Source organism: Borostomias antarcticus (assembly GCF_949987555.1).
Source record: "Borostomias antarcticus genome assembly, chromosome: 13".
In the NCBI taxonomy this organism is placed as follows: Eukaryota; Metazoa; Chordata; class Actinopteri; order Stomiiformes; family Stomiidae; genus Borostomias; species Borostomias antarcticus.
This window is the reverse complement of record NC_140246.1, coordinates 9,841,353-9,864,703: the sequence shown is the minus strand read 5'-3', so window position 1 is coordinate 9,864,703 and position 23,351 is coordinate 9,841,353. Positions and strand designations below refer to the sequence as shown.

The window sequence follows — 23,351 nt, the reverse complement described above, 5'->3', positions numbered from 1 at the left end:
TTGGAATAGTCAATATGCACACATACCCTTCCCAGTATATGTACACACACACACTCTCTCTCTGGCACTTGAGCTCCATCTTCTCCACCTCCCCAGCTCTCCACCTCCCTCGTCTCCTCTTCTCCTTCTGCCAACCTCACTTCTCTCCTCCCTCTTGTCTCTCTGGGCAGATTGATTTCAGCAGCGTCTGCCTTGGAGAAAACTTCTCTCTCTTTCACCCCCCACCCCCACCCCCAAAACGAGCTCAGGCTGATCAATTCTCTTTACGCCGTGTAAACATGCATTGAGCCGTGTGCTTCTAAATGTCATCGCCACTCTCTGCCGTTGGGTGGGCCATGCATATTTCATTTGGCCTGACACCTGTTCGATTTTGTGTCGGCCACTCCTACCACCGCCTTATCCCTCACAGGAAGGAGAGGTCATGAAAAATGGACTAAATGGGCATCCGTACAGTTTCATGCCCGATATCGAGGCTGGGTAACATCCAAACCACTTCTTCACACCAACTCGTGTGTGTATAGTTTTGCTCACAGTTGCTCATGTTTTGACTATCTTTGTATGTTTTGCGTCTACCGCGTTGGTAGCGTTGTATCCCGGTTGTCTTCATGTTGTCCTCTCCCGCCCCGTGTCGACTGACGGCGGCGCGCCCCGCCATTTTGTGCCCCCCCTCACAGAGAACATGATCAAGTACACGGGCAGCCCCGACAGCCTGCGCTCCCGCACGCCCATGATCACGCCCGACCAGGAGAGCGGCGTCAAGGTGTGGCACCTGGTCAAGAACCACGAGCACGGTGACCAGAAGGAGGGCGACCGCGGAAGCAAGATGGTGTCCGAGATCTACCTGACGCGGCTGCTCGCCACCAAGGTAAGGCGAGGGGGGCGGAGTTCGGCGTTCTCCCGGTCCGTTTAGATCGCTCGTTCCCCCTGATAGTCGGCCATTTTGAAAGTATTCTCTGAACCCCCCCAAGGCTCTGAAAGCAAAGTGAAAATATGCAGATGTATCTATTTCCTCAGTCACTTCTACATGACGCCATGTCTAATGATAGAGGTGCAAAGAGAGCCAGGGCACAGCCTGCTATAAGGTGTTGCTACAGAACGAGATGTTATCTTGGGGGAAATAGAAATAGAAATAGCCATAAAATGAGTCTCTTTGAGGCTTTCTTGGCAGCGTTGGCCTTAAAAAAAAAAAAAACAGTTAATTTGGTTTGGAATCGAATAGGGACTTTGTTTACACTTGCGAATACAAATTGCCCATCCTGCTTCTAATACCGCCGCACATTTTCATCCCTCTCAACCAGCCGCCGGCTTGAGAGAGAGAGAGAGAGAGAGAGATAGATATTTTTAAAATCACAATAAAAACATTTGAACCGGTTTGCCTCGGCACCGTGTGCCTGTTAATGTCACAGTGACATTGAGACAATCTGACTGTGAGGTGTTAAAATAGAGATGTGGCAGAGAACATAGCCTGTTTCACAGCTCTTGCAAATGCTCTCTTAGGAACCTTGTTTAAACAAAACAGAAGGAAGAGAATGAGACAGAGAGAGAGAGAGAGAATGGAGGCGATTGGAAGATCCCAGAGAGCCAGATTGTAATTTGTGTTTAGTGGATGTTTCACGGTCAGGGTTTGATCGGCGGTCCGTCGTCGCTTAACGTTTCAAACGGAAGGCACTCGGCGTTTGTGTTTCTAGAATCGGGACGCTAAGTGGCAGGATTCACACATGCGCACACACACACGCGCTGGCGACACGCGGAGAGAAAAAGAGAGAGGGAGAGAAGAGAGAGGGAGAGAGACTGTATGTCGTCTGTCATTTCTCCAGGCTGTTGCGTTGGTTGCCAGACACTGCGCAATCATTGTGGAACTTTGTAATTCGTATGGCACCGTTCTCTGTGAAACACATGTAGAAGAACCACCCTACAATCAAATACATGCTCGCCCTCTCTCTCTCACTTTCTCCTTTTCTCTCTTTCTCTCGCATGCACACATACACACACACACAATTAAAATCCAACACTTATTCCTATAATTTCACACAGATGCCGACTAAACATGCTGTGTTGAAACAGTAAATCGACACACACATAACACGCACACACACACACACACACACACACAGACCTTGTCCCCTCAGAAAATGGTCTGTTTCCCTGTGATTACCCTGGCCGGTGAATGCCGACAACGTGTCATGTTTTCTGATGGATTGTTTTTGTGGAATAACCAGTTTATCTTGGTGGGGGGGGCATCTCTCTTGGTGATGAACGGCGGGGCCAGACAGCGCTGTAATTGACTGCGCTTGGCTTCCACCTCGCCAATAAACACGCCGGGTCGTCCGGGTCCTGACGTCTCCCGTATTAGCACCGTCAGCGTCACTCTGAGAGAGGGAGAGGAAGAGGAAGATACGGAGCGAGAGAGAGAAGGAGGCGGGGGGCTTGATGGCACTCCTCCACCCTTCTCCTCCCTCTTCCGGGCCAGCCTGGCTGTGTTTATCCTCCGGGCTCGTCTAAATGGCGAGGCGGCCCTGATTGGTCCACCGGGCCGGTTGACGCACCGTCTGTTAGAGTGCAGTCTAACACAGGGGTGGTGGGGTACATTAGCAGCCATGATGATGATGATGATGACTACGATGATAATGTTATCAGTGTATGTCTACAGTGACGCCGGAGAACACCTGTCATCGTCGTTGCGAGGCTGGCGCGCGCGCACACACGCGCGCGCACACACACACACACACACACACCTGTTACCTCCAGCCCCCCGTTGCCTCCTGACGCCAGGGGATGACGACAAAGGGGTTTTGATACAGAAATATGTGTTTTCATCTTCATAGGCAAACAATAAGCTGTCAATGTGGGCCACACTAGAATTATAACGCCATCGTCAGTTAACGCCGCCCCCTGCCTCGCTCTCGCTCCTCTCCTCTCTCAGACGCGCTCACCGTTCACACTCAAATGGGATTTGTATTTGCCGAGTTTGTGCACACCTCATCTCACACAGTCGGTGGCTTGCTCCAGATAGCAGTCCTCTCATTTCTCTCTCTCTCTCTCTCTCTCTCTCTCTCTCAATCCTTGTCTCGGCATTCTATCAGCTCGTTCGTTACAAGTGGATTAGATTCCCGTTCTCCCTCTCTCTATCTCTCTATCTCTCTCTCTCTCTCTATCTCTCTCTCTCTCTATCTCTTTCCCTGTCTGTTGTTCTCTCCCCTCCTTCAAGTCGACAACATAAATCACATTAGTGTGAATGGAGCAGTGTGCAAGCTAATCCGCTCCAGCACAAAGAGGCTTAGGAGATGTGCTGCCTGTTCTCAGATGTTATTAAAAGTGAACTGGGAAATAGCCATTTTCCACCGTGCCCCCGACCCAGGTTTAGGGGTGTGGAGACTGGGTCTGGGGGAACGACGCACGGACAACCACAGCAGAGATACGGGAGAGGAGATGAACACACACTTTGTGAGGCAGAAACAGGCGTACGCCACCCCGCGAACACACACGCTTACACGCACGCACCCACTGGCGCGCACACGCACACACATACTCCCAAAACACCTCACTTTTGAGATTCATGGAATACATCATATTATAATAATAATAAGCAAGCATTGCACATAGCACCCCATAACAATAATCTTAACCATGAATCCTAGAGATATACATAAAATAAGCATAACAGAGAGATACTAAATGCAGAGAGCTTTATTGCTGATCTCAGATCAGGCCTTTCTGATATGAGAGGAGTTAGATCACTAATATACTCGGGAGCAAGATCCTGTCTTGCCTTGAATGTAATTAGCAGAATCTTGAAGTCCACTCTAAAAGTAAATGGAAGCCAGTGCCAAGAGCCAAGGACTGGGGTAATGTGGGCTCTCTTTCTAGTATTGATACAACAACCTCGCTGCTGAATGTTGTGCTATTTGAAGGTCGAGAAATAGCATGGTGGCTTAAACAGGAGCGAAAAAGCATGCATTACTTGTCCCCACATCACTATAAGAGATGATTGATCTTATTCTTCAAAGGACTCAACAAGAAGTAACATGACTGAACTAATATCTTCACATGAGACTCAGAACTAAGATCTGGATATGTTTCTAGATCACATTAGATATGAGAAACCCCAAATGGGATTGTATTTGTCCTTTTAGGAGCCTTGGGCCTAGAATTAATATCTTTGACTCATCAACAATGATGAATTATTTTCAACTCATTGGGTTTAATTTTCAGGCAGAGCTCTGTGTCATCAGTATAAAAATGGAATGAGATGGCATAATATCACCTAGGGGAAGAATTTAAGCAGAGAATACAATTATTGCAGGTGATGTGATTTACAAGACCCACTTTGCCTTGAGCTCGCTCTTCAGCAAGCTAAATGTGTTCGTCGTTAATCGAGCTGGTGGGTTTGAACCCGGATACCAGCTGCCGTCTGACGCCCCACGGTACGGTTCGCATCACGGCTCACTGACCTCCTCTCTCTCCTCCCTCCTCCCCTCTCTCTCCTCCCTCCTCCCCTCTCTCTCCTCCCTCCTCCCCTCTCTCTCCTCCCTCCTCCCCTACACAGGGCACGTTACAGAAGTTTGTGGACGACCTGTTCGAGACCATCTTCAGCACGGCCCACCGGGGAAGCGCCCTGCCCCTCGCCATCAAGTACATGTTTGACTTCCTGGACGAGCAGGCGGACAAACATAGCATCCACGACCCACACGTCAGACACACATGGAAGAGCAACTGGTGAGAGCTGTCTTCACTATGACCCAGTCGAGGTTGATTTAAAGAGGTGTATCCAGACTGGAATAATCCTATATACTTCCGCATATAGATACAGCCGAATACATCAGATTGTCCGGATAGACCTCTTTTCACGCAGTGACACACATGACACAGACATACTACTCCTCTCTTGGCCCCCGGCTCTAAGTCTCTTACCCACCGCCACTCCTCCTCTTCCCCCTCCTCCTCCTCCTCCCTCTCCCCCTCCTCCTCCTCCTCCCCCGCCTCCACCTCCCCCCGCCTCCCCCTCCTCTGCCTCCTCCCCCTCCTCCTCCTCCTCCTCTTTGCATATCTCTGTACCACAGGGGTGTAATCTTCATTAAAACCAACCACTGGTAGCTAATCCAATAGGCTGCCCAGTCTGGCATTGCCACGGTTGCCGGGGTGGCAAAGATGCACGGAAATCTCCAAGGCGATGAGGGGACGGGAAGGGGGACGGGCGAAGGAAGTGGCGCCAAATTAATATCCGCCGATTAATTTAGACCTGCGTCGCCACCTCCTGAAGGGGTACAGGGGTTAACTAAGCTGGAGTGGATCCGAGTAGGGGAGAGAGGGGGAGGGGAGAGAGAGAGAGGTGGGAGAGGAATGGAGGGGGGAAGAGGACTCAGTGGGAGCTAAACACACACTAATATCTCATTAGCCTCCCGGCCTCCGCCAAGGTCCCATCATGCATCACTCAGCCCGGGCCCAAAGGACCATGGGGGCTGCGGTCCTAAAATTGATGTCTGGCAGGGCAGGGGGGGGAAAGGGAAGGGAGGGATAGAGGGGGAGTGACTATTTACATTACTTTAATGGTTCTAATTTAGATCCCTCTCCCTGCGTCTGCGTTATTGCCCCCATTTGCGAGAATGTGTTAAGTGTTTTCCGAAGAGCTCAGTTCTTACATTAGACTTTAATGGAATCGCTCTCATACGGGGGGGGGGGGGGGGAAGGGGGGGAAGGGCGTTAACTAGCAATTTATCACAAACACACTCAGATCTCACACACACACACACACACACACAGGGTCTTTGTGCTGATGCTACTTTGAGGTCCGCTCTGCACGGGATGTTTTTTTGTTGTGTTTGTGTGTGTGTGTGTGTGTGCATGCGTGCGTGCGTGCGTGCGTGCGTGCGTGCGTGCGTGCGTGCGTATTCCTCAGCGGTGTGCCCAACAGCCCACGCTGGTTCCAGAGCGCTGCAATCACAGCAAAATACCGGCCTCCGATCAGCGTGATTGTACAGAGTGATGGAACGACAGACCCCCAGACTCAAATCACAATAAACCCTTCCTCATCACACACACCATCAAACCCCAAACCCCGGCCACCGTGTCTGCACACACACACGCGCACACACACACACACACACACACACACACACACACACACTCCCCTCTCAGGCCTCTCTTCAGCCCAGACTGTCCCCCTGGCTGGTGTCATTCTCTGGGAATAGATTGATCTAAACTAACCCGAGACTGAGGACATAGAACACACGTCTGGGTAGGTTTTAGAAACAAGCACGTGTAGAAACAAGCGCTCGGTAGGTTTCAGAAACAAGCCTCAGAGAGAGAGAGCGGGCCTGACAGGAAACGATGTCCTGTCCTGCTGAGTAGACTTGGTAAGAGTGAAGAGTTAGGGTGCGTAGAGCTGGAATGTTTTCTTGTTGTTTGGGTAATGAGCTCTAGTGTTCCAAGTGCTTTTTAGAGCTCTAGCGCTATGGGCTTTAGGGTTTGTTTATTTTTTTCAGTTGAAAAAAGTTTCACTTTTTTGGCTAACGCGCAGTAAAAAGCTGTAAAAAGCTGTTCTGACGAAACAGCTGTTCTTAGCTACAGTAGTTCATACTCCAGTCAAAAACACGACACTCTGTGCTAACGGAGCTAGAGCATGGGTAGCCAAGCTCTAAGCTCTTGTGCGTTCTAAGCTCTGAGCTCGGAGAGGTTTAGCTACATACAGTACAGCTTGTTGGTGGACACGCGGCCTTAGACATGGAAAAGGGAAGGACGTGGCTGGACACTGTTTAAGATACTCAGGTGGCCTCTAGCCGCAGGTTGTTTTGAGCTCATGGACCGTGTCTTGTTACATTCTCAATGCTGCCAGTGTGGATGTCAGAGCAAGCCCAGTCGTTTTCTTGTTGTCGGCCATATGGGTTTTCGGAGTCCCAGATCAGGAAATGCTTGTGACCGCCATGGCCCAGACTCACGGCTCACCACTAGTGTCTAGAGAACAGAAGGACTAGCTCACTGCCCCGCAGCATGTGTGGCACTGCATCAGATCTGTATTGTGTATGCTTTCTCAGTGTGTGTGTGCGTGTGTGTTGCATGTGTTTGTTTGTGTGTGTGTGTGTGTGGGGGGTGAGCATGTCTGTCTATCACCAACTCCGACAGCACCTCCAGATGGTATCTTTTGGATTAGCAGGAGTGCGTCGACATCTCCCTCTCATCCACTTTCTTCACTGTGTGTGTGTGTGTGTGTGTGTGTGTGCGTGTGTGTGTGTGTGTGTGTGTGTGTGTGTGTGTGTGTGTGTGTGCCTGTGTGTGCGTGTGTGTGTTCGCTTGTCTGTTTGTACTGCTTCACTAGGCAGAATTTTAATTACCACTGCCTCAAGCAGACTGACACACACATGCCTACACAAACACACACACACACCACTCATTTCTGGGACTTAAAACCACATAAAACCATCACACTCCCAGTGTAAATGAAAGTCTAGTTAGAGATATTCAAAATAATTCGATATCTCATGACGGTATACGCTATTCTACACAATTTGTATCAAGATAGAAGTCAAGATATGTGTCAGCATCAGCGGACTGACCAGCAGACTGACCAGTACCAGCAGACTGACCAGCACCAGCAGACTGACCAGTACCAGCAGACTGACCAGTACCAGCAGACTGACCAGCACCAGCACACTGACCAGCACTAACACACTGACCAGCACTAACACACTGACCAGCACCGGACACTCAATGGAACTCTCGTCATGCCTTTCTATCAATGTCTCTCACTCTCTGGGGTTGTTCACAGGGCCGTGTCCATTGGCGTTCTACGAGACTACACTTTAAGTGCGTGTGTGTGTGTGTGCGCGCGCACGTGTGTGTGTGTGCTACACATCTACTGTGCCTCTTTCGAATAAGTGATATCCTTGTGTTATGCGTGTCGCCCAAACTCCCAGCCTTGGTACAGCTGTGTTCTCTCATTATCTCAAATCTACCCAGGGGTTCGCCCAAGGCAAATCACACTCCGGAAAATTGTGTCACATCCACCGAGCCATGGATATCATTAAGTCGACTGGAGACAGAGAGAGAGAGCGATTGTAAACGGGCATTAGGCCTACCTCCTCGCTCCTGCCCCCGAATCAGCTCACAGCTGGCATGGGCCAGCTGGGCCGGATAGGCGACAGTCAAGTCACGGTGCCAATATCCCTTTTGATCCTCTCACTTAATCCCAAAAGATTGTCCTCCAGATTAATTTGAAGTCATAATGTCAACATCCAACCCCCCACCCCCCATTCCCCCAATCCTCCAATGTTAAGTTGTACAGCTGAATTACTTTTAGGGAGGGGGTTAGGTGGGGGGGGGGGGGGGGTGTAGGAAAATTGCTAGTGCTCATACAGTATGACGCCGTGTGTCTGTTCATCCCCTCGCTGTTTCATGCCGCAGCACCGACGGGCTGTTCTCGTCTGCTAGACTGTAGCGTCTAGCCAGTGGGGTTTTGCTGCACACAGACTGAGAGAGAGGGAGGGATGGAGGGAAGGCAAACAAAACACAGTTTTTTCTTAACACCATCTGAGTCCTATTGCTAACACACACATACATGCACGCGCCTGAGCTTGGCCCCCATTCCTTTTCGGCGTAAACAAGCCAGCAAATAAACAGACTTGTACGTTTTTATTATTCCGGACAGGCACGAAATAGGCCGCCCGGACAAACAAGGCAATATGAACAGTGTCAGTGTGAGGCCCCCAGCGAGGACCCTTAGACACAGCGGGGGCAGGAACAAGGAGAGCCAGGCGCTGCCTGTTTTACAGATTAGGCCCTTTTATTGAATTAAGCAAACACATCCAATAGAGCATATCAGCCCTGGCTCTGCTCTGGTGTCCCTTCTGTCCCTGCATATGAGCTCCATGCCGACCGCCTGGTGCCGTGCGACCAGCGGCCGGAGCGCGTGCTGCATGTTGGAGGACGTCATCAGCCCGGGTTTGGTCTGAGTAAGGATGGATGGCCGATTAAATATAGATGTAAATCCTGGATTGGTCTTCTTTTGAATGTTGGACAGTTTTGAGCGGTGCAACATGCTGTTGAACACACACACATTGTTTTTCACTGCCGTTGTTTTCGCGTTTGGAAATGCATCGGAGTGAATGCAGCTGACGGCTAACTATGGCTCATTCACCTCCATGTATTTCCAAACGCGAATCAGAGTCTGCCCCTTGTGGTTGCAGGACGTAATATTGTTTTACCGCCGCTGCCACTGTCATTGTTACCCTAACCCTAACCCTCTCACCTTGTGGACGCAGTATTGCAGTTTGTCTGACTGTAAAAGACGCTTCATGAATGCTTTGGTAGAGATACTGAACACACAGTACTGTTCAAAAGAAGCAATTTCCTGTGAATCCAGGACCAGGATGTTGTATTGATGCAAGTTTCCTCCGTGTCCCCCAGCCTACCTCTGCGTTTCTGGGTGAACGTGATCAAGAACCCCCAGTTCGTGTTCGACATCCACAAGAGCAGCATCACGGACGCCTGTCTGTCGGTGGTGGCCCAGACCTTCATGGACTCCTGCTCCACCTCGGAGCACCGCCTGGGGAAGGACTCCCCCTCCAACAAGCTGCTCTACGCCAAGGACATCCCCAGCTACAAGAGCTGGGTGGAGAGGTGAGAGACACCCCGTGTGTGTGTGTGTGGGGGGTGGAGCAGTGGTTTGTCTAAGTTTTTGGTGGGTTGGTGGTGAGGTGTGTGTGTGTGTGTGTGTGTGTGTGTGTGTGTGTGTGTGTGTGTGTGTGTGTGTGTGTGTGTGTGTGTGTCCTCCTGTCTCTTACTGTATACATCTAGCACAAAGGGAACTGTAAAGTGTACTGTTTTGTCAGTCACTATATCATCACACAGCAGTGTTCCATTAGCCATTTTACTCAGGAACATCCCCTTGTAATTGCCTATCCCGACACACAGTAGGGCTGAAGTAATCTCGGGATCCTGTGGAACACATAGGCCTACTCCAGATTACCACACACACTCCAGATTACCACACACACTCCAGATGATTACACACAATCCAGATGACCACACACACTCCAGATTACCACACACACTCCAGATTACCACACACACTCCAGATTATTACACACACTCCAGATTACCAAACACACTCCAGATTATTACACACACTCCAGATTACCAAACACACTCCAGATTATTACACACACTCCAGATTACCAAACACCCTCCATATTATTACACAGCCAGAGCGGATGGAGGTGCAGAGGGAGAGGCGGAGAGGGCTAGTGGTTTTAGATGCAGCGTGTTTGGAAGTAAAGTGTATGTGTGTGCAGTTGTGAGAGCGCCAGGCTGTAATGGAGGTAATTTGTTTATAAATAAATAAATGGTAATGTATCTTTGGTGGTAGGAGAGGAAAGTGCTGAATAAAAAATGTCTGGTTTGTGAAGCGGTAAAAAAGTATTTGTGTTTGTCGCCGCACCCGCCCCAGAACATGGATATACAGTACAGTGGGCCTCATTTATCATTGTGGATACACCCTTTTTCATTTACACCTAGTTTTTGTACTTGCTTTTCTCCGCAAATAATGTGATGTATCATGACAAAACTCGATGGGAAATATTGTGTATATATCTCACTACGCAGTGATTTTATACCGGAAGACGATCTCTACGTTTGTCATGTAGTCGCTTCCCGTGATCGGTGTGTTTTCTTGAGGGGGGTAGTGTGTGGATGCTGGGTAATTCAAACATGAATGACAGTCAGATGAGCATAATACCTCATGAGATTTGTCAGTGAACAGCAGACAGGTACAGTAAGTGAACGTATAGGAATGGGCGGGTGACATAGATCACAGCGCATTAAAATCACTAGCCTATTAGCGTAAGGTCACTTAGCTCGATATCAGTGTGTCCCTTTAGCTTCGCCTGCTTATGAGCGAGGAATAGGAAGTGATTACCGACACTGGCCGTGTCTGAGGGCCTTGTGACAGGCCGACGTGGCGCCGGGCGGTAAAGTGTTGACGTGTCAGGTGGGATTAGGAGAGCGAGAGGCTGACGATGCCTGGCAGCCGTGGGAGACGGGGAGGAGTGATGAGATAGATTCTAATCAGTGACTTTCACGAGCAGACACACACACACACACACTTCGCGGCTTCCATCGCTAACTTTTTTTATTTAAACGGTGAAGGAAGGTTGGTCTTGCCAGTTGAATTTTCCAGCACCTTCATATCGTGTTAATTGGAAATGGTTAATGTGGACGTGTGTGTCTGTGTGTGTGTGTGTGTGTGTGTGTGCGTGTGGTGAAACAAAATGCTGTTAACGGAGGCTGAGATACGCTAACGGAGACGGAGGCGACTTCTGTGGTTACAGCTATCTCCACCTGCTCTTCCTCTGCTCTCCTCTTCCTCCTGTCTTTCTCTAGGCAACTGTCAGGCAGATGTAAATTAAACTGTCACACACACGCACACACACACACACACATACCTGTCCGCAGGTCCTCAAACCTCGTCTGAGACCTGCCACCCACAGACACGCACACATGGAGATACCTCCCTGTCACTCCATTGGCTGACAGCCAGGGGAAGAGAGAAGACTTGTGGCCTGACTTGTGGCTGCCGCTCAGAATACAAACAGTCAGTCAAACTGTTATGCCTTTCACACCTCAAGAACCCTGAGGACTGCTCACATTCCTCCACACTCACTTAACTCTCTAGGGGAAGAAGAAAACAGCTGTTGTAAATAATTTAGCGCTAACTTAACCGAATAGTGACATCGTACCTTTCAGCATTTTTAGCAGGGTCACGGCACTCTTAGCGACCTCACAGCACTAGTGAATGTAGTGCTGAGAGGGAACCCCCAGTAAGGAGATGATTATCAGGACTGAGACCAGGAGCTGCTTCTCCAGACCTGCAGCGACAGCAGAGAGAGAGAGAGAGAGAGAGAGAGAGAGAGAGAGAGAGAGAGAGAGAGAGAGAGAGAGAGAGAGAGAGAGAGAGAGAGAGAGAGAGAGAGAGAGAGAGAGAGAGAGAGAGAGAGAGAGAGAGAGAGAGAGAGAGAGAGAGAGAGAGAGAGAGAGAGAGAGAGAGAGAGAGAGAGAGAGAGAGAGAGAGAGAGAGAGAGAGAGAGAGAGAGAGAGAATTCGGGGACGTCTCTTTCCTCTTTACATCTTCAGGAATGTTAGCGTAGCCTAGATTATGGAGGGCAGGCATGGACTAGGGGGAGTTAGCGTAGCCTAGATTAGGGAGGGTGGTGTTGAACTAGGCTACCTGAGCGTTGCATGGTTGTTTAGCCTTACCTCGGAGACAGGGGAGAGGGTGATTGAGGAGAGGGGGTTTTTCACGGTGCGTGGAGGGAGGGCGGGGGGAGCAGGTGTCGTGTCCCTCAGGGTGGAAGGATGACAAGGCTGGAAATAGACACATTTACAAAGAGCTCCGTGAAATGACTTTGTATGCGTCTCTAAGGCTCCAGAACGCCGTCAGCTGTAAAGCGCACATTCAGCACTTCAGCAAGAGATAAATTAGGGAATCATATTGTGTGGGTAAGGGGATGACAGACAGCTAGCCATACCCTGTGGCCCACTGAGCTTTACGACATGGCGGACATTTGTATTCTTCATGAACAGTATGGCGTGAAGCCTGCATGTCTCATAGCCGTGTATGATGAGGGATTAGACCGTCCCCAGACAATGTTCATCAGAGCTGTGTCACGGCTGCTGTTGATTGGGCCTCTCCTCAGGTAAATGGTAAATGGACTGCACTTATATAACACTTTCATACAAAGCACTTAACAATGGCCTCTCATTCACCCATTCACACACCAATGGCGGCAGCTGCCATTCAAGATGCCAGCCTGCTCATTGGGAGCAATTTGGGGTTCAGTGTCTTGCCCAAGGACACTTCGACATGTGTACAGGAGGAGCTGGGATTTGAACCGCCGAGGGAAATCTGCTCAAATTTACCCTCTTTCAGAAAAGTGTGTGTGTGTGTGTGTGTGTGTGTGTGTGTGTGTGTGTGTGTGTGTGTGTGTGTGTGTGTGTGTGTGTGTGTGTGTGTGTGTGTGTGTGTGTGTGATGATATGCAGAAGTACAATCATCTGTCACCATTTGTGACAGAACCTCTTTGGCAGTTTTGACAAAGAACCCTGGATTCTGCAACTCTGCCCAAAAGTTAAGCACTGCATAATCTACCTCGGCACTGGCTTCAATGTGAGCTTCTGTATAAACTTTAGTAAGAAGAAAATGAATGTTGTAAGTAATTGAGCTCTAACTGGTCGTTTCATTTCAGCTATTGTTAGAATGACTTAGACTTCAATTTGGACCAAATACGTATTTTGGTAGACTTGCTGTTTTGCTCAAGCACACCTGTTCTCCTCCCTAACAACATCCTTCTGTCAGTCCCTCACTGCCCACCATTGCTCTCATGCTCTAAACAGGTGTGTGTGTGTGTGTGTGTGTGTGTGTGTGTGTGTGTGTGTGTGTGTGTGTGTGTGTGTGTGTGTGTGTGTACGTACTGTATGTATGTGTGTACGTATGTATGTGTGTGTGTGTGTGTGTGTGTGTGTGTGTGTGTGCGTATGGGGTGTGATTAGTGCCAGCACACCATACTGAAACGCTTGACTTGCGCCTACTTAAGAAGACGCGATGACATCAAACGTCTAAATGCACGTGTATAATTTCCATTGACAAACAATGGAGAGACAGACGTCTCATAGCTGTAATGTACCTGTAACGCAGACGCTGTGCACATGTTGTTTACACGAATTGCGCATCGTGTGCGTGACGGCAACACTACAGGTTAGATGCGCCTCACATATGCGACACCAACACTACACATGACAGTTTGGTAAAATTACAATACAACGTACGTACGTCTTGTAATGTGTGCAGAAATTGCATAGCGACGTGTCAAACGTGCCAGTGCCTTGCTAGCGCAGCAGACGTGTTAGCGGCCGCACGTGTAAGGTCAGTTGCCTTTAAATCATAGCTGGTTCTAATCTCGTCCTTGCCAATTGGTAGTGCATTCTCAATAAATGGAATTCGCACATGTTAAGCAACTTGTTTTTAATAAAGCCTAATATCTGAATGACTCTTTCTTCGCAATTTAAAACAAATGTTCAGATACACGTGTTTGTTGTCAATAGAGGGCTATCTATTTCAAAATAAAAATAAATCAAATGTAGGTAAATTACCAGATGTCGTTTTGAAGCCAAATTTTTTCAAACATTGGTCCACAAAAAAACACATATAGAATAATGTAAAACTGCAAATAAAAATGAATCGAAATAAACAATAGGCCTACAGGTCTTTCTTTGGGGAGGAGGACTATGCCGTCAACTCAAGATGAGCTGGAGCGAGCGAAGACCCACTTCTGTGGTGGCGCGGGAAGGCCCAACGCTTCCCCAGACTGTAGGCTACCAGGTTGCAAATCGCTACCACTGTTTCAACTAATTTGTAACATTCAAAGCAATCACCTGATATTATAGAAATTATTAAATCAGTTGTGTAGTGTTCAGCTCAAATGAAACCATTTTGCAGTATCAATGCATTCATTTTTTTGCCTATAGGCCAGCCTACACCAGGCTGAACACTTTCAAATGTAGCCTACAATTCGTTTGGCTATTTTTTTTGCACAATAGGCCTATTATTTCGATTTATTTTTATTTGCACTGTTTATATACATTATTCGTGATTCATCAATGGAAAGCATGATTGAAAATATTGCTCGTGTTTCCTCCCTCACAGAAAAAGACTGTCCCATTCTCTCTGTCTCTCAGAGCGGGTCTCCTGGCGCGCGTGGCTATGTTGCGCAATACCTGCTTTGTGTTGCGCAATACCTGCTCCGAGAGCGAGTGAGACAGATATCTCTTCTGATATTTAGGAATAGCGGAATTAATAATGATTAAGTTGAGTCTTACAAGCCTAACATTTGGTAACGAACTATAGCAATACATGTGCTTCATTGTTTTTGATTTAGGTGATTGTCATCATTTTGCACATAATTATAACACAGCCTACATTATGCTACAAATATAAATATAAATCACCCGCCTGCGACATCTGCTGACAGAAAAGAGCACTGCAGTCTAGACAAAAGGCCGAAATGTAAACGTGATAAAAACGCTGATATCTAGGAAAAGTAATGAAAGGAGGGTCCTTGAATTTGATCGAGTGCAAACAATTATAATTTTTATTCACTTGTGTTCAAATTACCACCACTCGGTGCTTCTAGTGCTCGCAGTTAACATGTAAAGGCGTGTGCACGCGTGTTCTATGTTTTGAACGTTGGCACGGCACTTTTGACACGTCACTCCTAATATGTGCATCAAATACCTGACACCTAACACTACACCTTATAGTTTGATCAAACGAATAAGCGTGCGTATAGACACGTTTGTGTGGTTTGCTAATATTATAGTGTGACGTGTGGAACGTGCCATGCCAACGTACGCAACAGACGTTTAAACGCCCGCACGTGTTAAGGCTGGCATGCCATGGTTTGACTCCTAAAACTGAAGCACATCTAGCATAATATTTTACAATGAAAAGCAAGGTCAATTTATAGGCTACACAGGACGCATAATTACGCACAGCTGGGATTGATAATCATTAGGCTATGGAGCCCATCCTAGTTGATTGTAGGCTAATTAGTGTAGCCTACACTCACAATCCCTTTTGCGCCATAGCCTACTGTATGTCAAAATACAAAATACATTCTTATACTATTATAGCCTACGTGTTTTGGTGCTGATCCTCAGCACCCCTATGCTGCAGCTAGTTGATGATGCGCGCTCTTATTTGAAAATGTAGCGATAGTGGAGATAAAACGACACATATCTAGAAAAAGTTATGCAAGGAGGGTCCTGGAATTTGATTGAGTGCAAATAAATATTCTTAATTTTTATTCAATATGGACATATGAGCCCCGCTCGCAGCTTCTAGTGCCCGCTGACTTAACACGAGCGTGCAAACGTTACATGCATGTGCGCAAAAGTGGCACGGCACTTTTGACACGTCACCCTCTGAGAATGCGAGCGACTCGTAACGCGTGCGTATATGCACGCCTATTAATCAGCTCGCCAAAGTACCTTTATACACGCAATTCAGGCGACGAAAGCACTGAGTGTTTGTTACGCTTGCACGAATCACACCCCATAGTGTGCGTGCGTGTGTGTGTGTTTGTGTGCGTGTGTGTGTGTGTGTGTGTACTCCACAGACACCACTACTGCACTCTGGAGTAACACCCCCTGCCATTCTCCCAGCTCAGTTAGCTCAATATAGACCATGTTTAATGACTGACTACACACACACACACACACACACACACACACAATCACTAGTCTGAATTTGGGCTGTCCGGGAATGGTTTAGTGCCGCAGGAATTAAAAATGTAAATGACCGGCTTTAATTAAAGAGTTGTCGGGAGCACTGCAGCTGCTGTTGACAGTGACTGATTGCCTTTCCTCCTGGAGCACTCTTTACCCTGACGTGGCTGAGAGCCTTGTGGAGACACACACACACACACACACACATACATACACACCAATGCACACACTTGTGTGTGTGTGTGTTTAGGGAGGGATGACGGTTTCACAGACCCTGCTAAGTGTCCGTTAGGCTCTGCAGCTCCATTTAGGCCATTTTCACAAGGGTCTGCTGAGAGCGCCGGGGCTGCTGGGTAGACGGGTCCCAGGGCTGCAGGCTGTGAAAAGGGTTCGGGGTTAGACAGCTGTCACTGACGGGGCTTAGCTCACGCTGCACCCTAAGCCTCCCTCCAAGCCTCTTCTCCAAATGAAGTCCGTTACATCTATTAATATGATCAAATGACCCAACGTCCAGGGATAAGGCCCTTTTGGGATACGCAAAGTCTGCGTGCGTGCGTGTGTGCGTCTGTGTGTGCGCATCTGTATGTGTGTGTGTACTGTACTTCTGTCTTGAGCCTTAACCTATTACCTATATTCAGTCCAGCCATATTAACCTGTTACTGTGTGCGTGTGTTTGCGTGTTCGTGTGTGTGTGTGTGTGTGTGTGTGTGTGTGTGTGTGTGTGCGTGCGTGCGCACGCACATGTGTTCGCACCGTAGGTACTACTCTGACATCAACAAGATGCCGGCCATCAGCGACCAGGACATGAACGCCTACCTGGCGGAGCAGTCGCGCATGCACATGAACGAGTTCAACAGCCTGAGCTCCCTCAGCGAGATCTACTCCTACGTGGGGAAGTACGCCGAGGAGGTACGCTAGCACCCACCCACGCATGCACGCACGCCGCCAGGGAGGCAGCCATCTCTGGCTATGACGATGTGTGTTTGTGTGTTCATACGATGGAAATGCGTTAGAAGGTGTCAACTTAAGGCGGGAAGTGAGGAAACCAAACTGATAAATCGTAATGGCGGTCAGCTTTAAACAGGCTCTTGCCTTATTACAGTGTCATCGGCCAGGACGTGTACTGAAGACGTATAGTAAAGTGTGGCCCCGGTGTGTGGTGTGTGTGTGTGTGTGTGTGTGTGTGTGTGTGTGTGTGTGTGTGTGTGTGTGTGTGTGTGTGTGTGTGTGTGTGTGTGTGTGTGTGTGTGTGTGTGTGTGTGTGTGTGTGTGTGTGTGTGTGTGTGTGCCCGTGCCCGTGCCCGTCCCTCTGGCAGATTGTGTGCGCACTGGAGCAGGATGACGCCGCCAGGAAACAGAGGCTGGCCTTCAAGCTGGAGCAGGTGGTCGCCTTCATGAGCCTGGAGAGCTGAGGACCGCATTTCCCAGGGCGCACTGGGAGACCCCGTCAGAAACCGAGCCGTGCCTGAGCGAAGACCTCTCCATCTATCTCATCATAAAACTTCCTCTCATGTTTGTTTGTTTTTCTCAAAGATTTCTTCCTCGATTAGTTTTTGTTCCTTCTGCTTCCTCTTCCCGAATCGAGCGTTTTGTTTTTCATCCGCTCTGCTGCATAGCCTAGTAAGACTTGAGGGGGCGGTGGAGCTGGCGACTGCTTTTCCCATGATGCAACGGGGAGGGCCTTTTCTCAGCTCTGCCGTGTTAGAGGCGACGGAGGGGTGGTTGCCTGCAAGCTCGCCATATTGGCACACTTTCAACTCCCCTGTTGGGGGGAGAAAAAAAAACGTATGTTTATGTTGCCTTCAAAAATATCGCTAATAGTAAAGTCTTTGAAAACCACAGCGTTGGGCGTCAGTTTTTTTAAAATAGGATAGTAAAACAAAACTACTCTAGAGTCCAGTTTATTGTAGTGCTACTGTATGTACGTTATCACAACAGACACAAACAAAAATGTAAACACAGAGTGAGGACTGCAAACCAAATGACCACCTCCGAAGACAAAGAGAGGATGGTTTGCCAAGTTTACACTGTACTTATTAGTATACATATCTGAGACAAAGTACAGACAAACCTGGAATGTTCCAATTTGCTCTCAATGTAGCTGAAGACGTATTTCAGAGACTCGGATATGGGCTCGGGTGGGGGGTTAGTGCTTCTTGAACTTTTCCTTTGACTGAAACATGACTGACTTTGAAATCTAAAGAGCAGAGGTACCCACTCCGTACCCTCCCCTTTTTTGCAACATTGGCGCAATCCTCACCAACCACCCTCCGTTGAGTCCCATGAACAAACGCTCATATTATTCTGCATCCATCAGGCTTCCTTTCATGGTATTGCTAAATTATCCCTATCCCACAACTGAACGGAGGCGTGACTCAAGTTGGAACCTCCATGAGAAGCACACAACCAACCCTTGACCGCAGTGACCTGACCATTTTGACAGGGAGCAGTCTGACTCTAGCCTGTGCTGGATTGAGTCACCTCAACGGTCAATCAAAGCACAGACACATACACACTGCAGCTGTCCAAGACTGTAACTGTCCAGAGAGGAATTGCATCCAGCCCTGACCAGATACAGTAAATGCTAGTGGGGGAACTGAACCGACAGTGACAACTTGTCAAGTGCAGTCTTGGGACTTTGGATGCTTTAGACAAAGTCACTGTAGAGACTGCAGGGCTGCTGCCTGGACGTGAGAGCCTGGTTCTTTCACTGGACCTTCTATGAGACTTTCGTGGGGAAATTAACAGATGGACTTGACTGGTCAGCCTAAAACCAAAGGAGCTCAACAATTGAAAAGGTGATTTAAAAACAAAATGTATTTGAAAAGTGCCACTAGGGAAAGGAAATGACACAAGAACGATGGACCACCCCCTAAAAAAAATAAAAAAAAATAAAAAAACAAAAACAAATTCCAAGTAGAACCCTGTGTGATTTCTGACCTCAGTGTCTCGAGGCGGGAGGAGTTGTGGACAAGCCCCGCCCCACCTGTCCAACCTGGCCCTCCAGCCCTCGGCACACCGCACCCACCTTCCCCACGTTTTTGTCCAGATCCCACTTCAGTTTTTGTTTTGCACAAGCGTGGAGACGGTTAGGTCGTTCCGGGATCCCCAACTCAGAGTGTATGCTGTAGACGCTCTTGTCTGTATTAGTGTAGGTGTCCTCCGTGGGCGGCCTTCTCCAAGCCTCAAAGAGCAGGAAAAAAAAAATGAGCAGGAAAATAAAGTTAGTTAGCGTCGTCAGACGACTGGTGGCTTCGGACATGGACAGGCTCGTGGATGTGAACCCCTCACTGGGAGGGAGAGAGAGCGAGTGAGTGAGAGAGAGAGAGAGAGAGAGAGCGAGAGAGAGACGATGGAGCCGCCCTCTTTTCCTTTGACCTCTGACCTTTATTTTGCCTTGACAACGTGCCCCATGTGGTGATGTGAATGTGTGAAGACCGCCCTAGGTCCACCTTGGCTCTTTATTGGCTTTTTAAGCGCATGTAAACTTCAATTTAAAAACGTGAAGAAAAAAAAAAGAAAAAAAAAAGAAAATGAAGCCTTGCAATGATGATGTGGATGTGTTCTTTTCTTTCTTTTGCTTGGAAGAATCAAGACGGAAAAAGTGGACTGTTTCATTGTTAAAACTATAACTTCAGTTTAAGGTGGAACCTTTATCCTGTTCACCCCATGCGAAAACCTCATTACCATGTTTTGTGAAAGTGTTAGATGCTATTAAGAATTAAGTGGTACCTTAAAAACACATATATTATATACCCTTGCATGTCGACCTATTTGGATGTTATGAAATGGAACTGCCTTGCAATCAAAGATATTTATCTACTACTACTAGGAACTTTGAAACGACTCACAAGCAAATGGTTGTTTTGGGATTGTCATGGATTGATATTCTGAGACCACATGTCTTCTCATTTATCAGTCTTTTTTTAATACTTTGTCTAACTTTCATAGATCATCAGCTACCCACCCATCTAAATGTTTTCAGTTTGAATGTTTCAATCAATTATAGTTGTGGTATTACTGTACATGTGGTAGACAGATTCTGCAGTAAGAGTTACTGTACATGTGGTAGACAGATTCTGCAGTAAGAGTCTCATTCTGTCTTTGCTGCTATTCCATCTTGTTTCATGTGTTTGTTATTTTATTATCTGTAAATCATCTTTTTATTTTGATTTCAACTCCAAACTCATACAAATTCTAACATATTTTTGTAAGCTTGAGGGCTGGCTGCAAAACAATGCATATTTCATGTTTTTGAAAATGTTGTCTGTTTCATCTGTGGAGCTCAGCGTGTGAAGGACCAAGCTTTAACTAGAGGACTGCCGGGGAAGAGTGCATCAGTATCATACAAAATCACAAAATCTCTAGCCATTGTGATGATAATGCTCCATCTCCCAGTTGAAGGGCAAAACACCTTTTCGCTCAAAGGGATGTAAGTTCAAATTTAATACCACTCTGCTAAAGCTTGGATTTGAGTGGGAGCCTAGAGGCCCCTACAAATTGAATGGTACTGTATCAATCAATGTTGTGAACAAAGAAATAGGTGTCAGGACAGGTCAATAGGCACACTAGCCCAGATGATAAAAGCTTTTAAGATTTTTTTTAGTAGATTGAGTTTTGTAAATTGTTGTTTTTTTATGTGTTTTACCATCTCTATCCATTGTGTCAAATGTATGGAACATATCCAATTCACACACTACAAAACAGTTTGACTGAGGAAGTACAGATATGGTGAATGTATGTGTTTCTGGTTTGAGGGGGTACATTTACAAGGTGCTTTTTGGACATCCTAGTCAGCCAACACTTTAAAAAATACTAATAAACATGACTTTCATAGGAAAGAACATTTCAAGGTGAATCTGAACCCATTTGGTCCTTCTGTTAATTGTCAGATTTTCCCTAACTATTTAGACTGGAAATATTACTAAAAACTGCAAGAAATGCAATTTACAGGATCCCATGTTTCAATTACTGTTTTACAATGATCATCCTTGTATCGTTCAGTATCACTGAGTATCTAGCTACCCAAAGTTTCCCTTCTAAGCCCTGTGCTACTGACCGGTAGAGAGGATGAGCGTCCTGCATCGTCTTTGTGAATCTGCCTCCCGAGTGTCACCATCCTGTGTTCCATTGACCATATCCCCCCTGCAACAAAGGTCACGAGCAAGCTACTGACCCTCAGTTGCCCACGAAACCCGATAAAGTTTCCACCTTCAACGTTTTGTAGGAACTAAAAACGTCCTTCTAGCTCAGTGTTATAGCAGGTGTTACAGAAACACATTAGAAAAGACTTTTACTATTACCATATTTGATGACGAGAGATAAGAGTATCCTATGGTGAGATAAACCTGGGGGATGAAGGCCAGCTTCTCTAACTTTGTTATAATTAATTGTATACCTGTGTATGTAAATATAATGCATTCCTATTTTGCAGTCAAGAACAAAATACTATTTGTAATATAGAATAAACTTTATTATGAAACAAAAGTTCCTTGTGTGTTTTGTTTGGGTGAAGAATTGCTATTTACGTCTTACTGAAATTGGCTTGCACAGGGGATGCGAGATGGCATAGTGAGCAGTGTTTAATTCATTTGAAGACTGATAGAGCTGGAACCAAATCTCTCTCCACGGGACAGGCTCACAGGTAAAGCATACACCCACACTGAGGCCTCAGCAGGCTCAATATTCTATGAAGCACTATAAACCAAGATCCAAGTATGGTTCTGTTGGATCTAATATACCCTTTTTCCTTACTGAAATCAAATTTCTGGGCATATACAGTTAACTCCTCACAAATACTCATAAGTCAGCAGAGTAAGGTAAATATTCTGAGGTAAATATTCTATTTGTGTCCCATATGAGCATACGAGTTTTGAAGAAGTGAACTCTGATTACCAATAATAATCGCTCATTTGCACAGCAAATTTACACAGAGTAGCTAGCATTATTAGTATGCTGTACAAAGACTTAGCATCAATCAAAATGGAAGAGATTAACATGGCCAAATGCATAATGGGAATTCAATACACACTGCTTGAACTGGATCAAAACACTAAACTCCCTAGCTGAATTAGAATCCAGTACTACCGGCTAAATGTGCTAATTTACACTGAGCAAAAGGCAGGAGAGATGGGACAGGAGAGAACACAGAGCACACACCAGAGGTGCTAACCAATTACACCTGGAACCAATAAGACTGAACACTGAGTCTCTCAGATGTTTTGTCTTATTTACAGATCCTCTGAGACCTGTCTTAGCATGCAGTGAAGTATTCCTTTAGCTGTAGTATGATTGTATTATAGTACCCCGAGAAGGTTAAAATGCCATGGATATTATTACGCCTATATAGTGTGGAAAACATCTCCATCTACATGTGGAGCTGTTAGCAGTGAGATACAGTGAGAGTAGACATTATGTCTCAGTCCTTCACATAGCAGTCCTGGGCTCTCAGGTAGCTGACTTAAAAACAAAACACTCTTTCAGTGAGGTCAGAAGGTTAGCACAGAAGCTTCAATGTATGGTACATAATAGTACAGGCATCATGAGTCTGACAAGGGTGGAGCAGAAGAGGAGTGACAAAGAAGGATATAACTTGCCTCAGAGGAGAGGGAGGAAGGAAGGAAGGAAGGAAGGAAGGAAGGAAGGAAGGAAGGAAGGAAGGAAGGAAGGAAGGAAGGAAGGAAGGAAGGAAGGAAGGAAGGAAGGAAGGAAGGAAGGAAGGAAGGAAGGAAGGAAGGAAGGAGGGGAGAAGAGTTAATATTATGGAAAACAAGAGTGAAGACCAGACAGGGGAGTGAGCCCACAGAGGCTCTCTCTCTCTCTCTCTCTCTCTCTCTCTCACACAGAGGGTGAAGGAATTAAATTGGCCCCGTGTCACCCTCCATATACCAGCCACTGAACTGGGAGTAATGGTGAAGAGGAAGAGTGAGGAGTGAGAGAGCATCACCCTAATATTTCGACCAGTGAACTGGGAATAATGGGAGAGAGCAGAGAGGGAGCTGAGGGCCTGATAGATTGGGGAGTGGGGGAAAGAGGGCGGCAGGGGGTCACAATGATGGAGCTCTGGCTATGATTGCATCG

At 47.1% G+C, this 23,351-nt stretch overlaps 1 protein-coding gene across 1 annotated transcript in view; it reads left to right on the top strand.

Moving 5' to 3' along the window:
* plxna4 (plexin A4) overlaps positions 1-19,181 on the top strand; it is a 270,310-nt gene extending 251,129 nt beyond the window's left edge. The window contains exons 28-32 of the mRNA XM_084448068.1: positions 675-865; positions 4,547-4,716; positions 9,400-9,612; positions 17,030-17,180; positions 17,588-19,181. Of these exons, the coding sequence (XP_084304194.1) occupies positions 675-865; positions 4,547-4,716; positions 9,400-9,612; positions 17,030-17,180; positions 17,588-17,683 (821 nt within the window). The 3' untranslated portion in view covers positions 17,684-19,181. The remainder of the gene's footprint in view (positions 1-674; positions 866-4,546; positions 4,717-9,399; positions 9,613-17,029; positions 17,181-17,587) is intronic.
* The last annotated feature ends 4,170 nt before the right edge of the window (positions 19,182-23,351 follow it).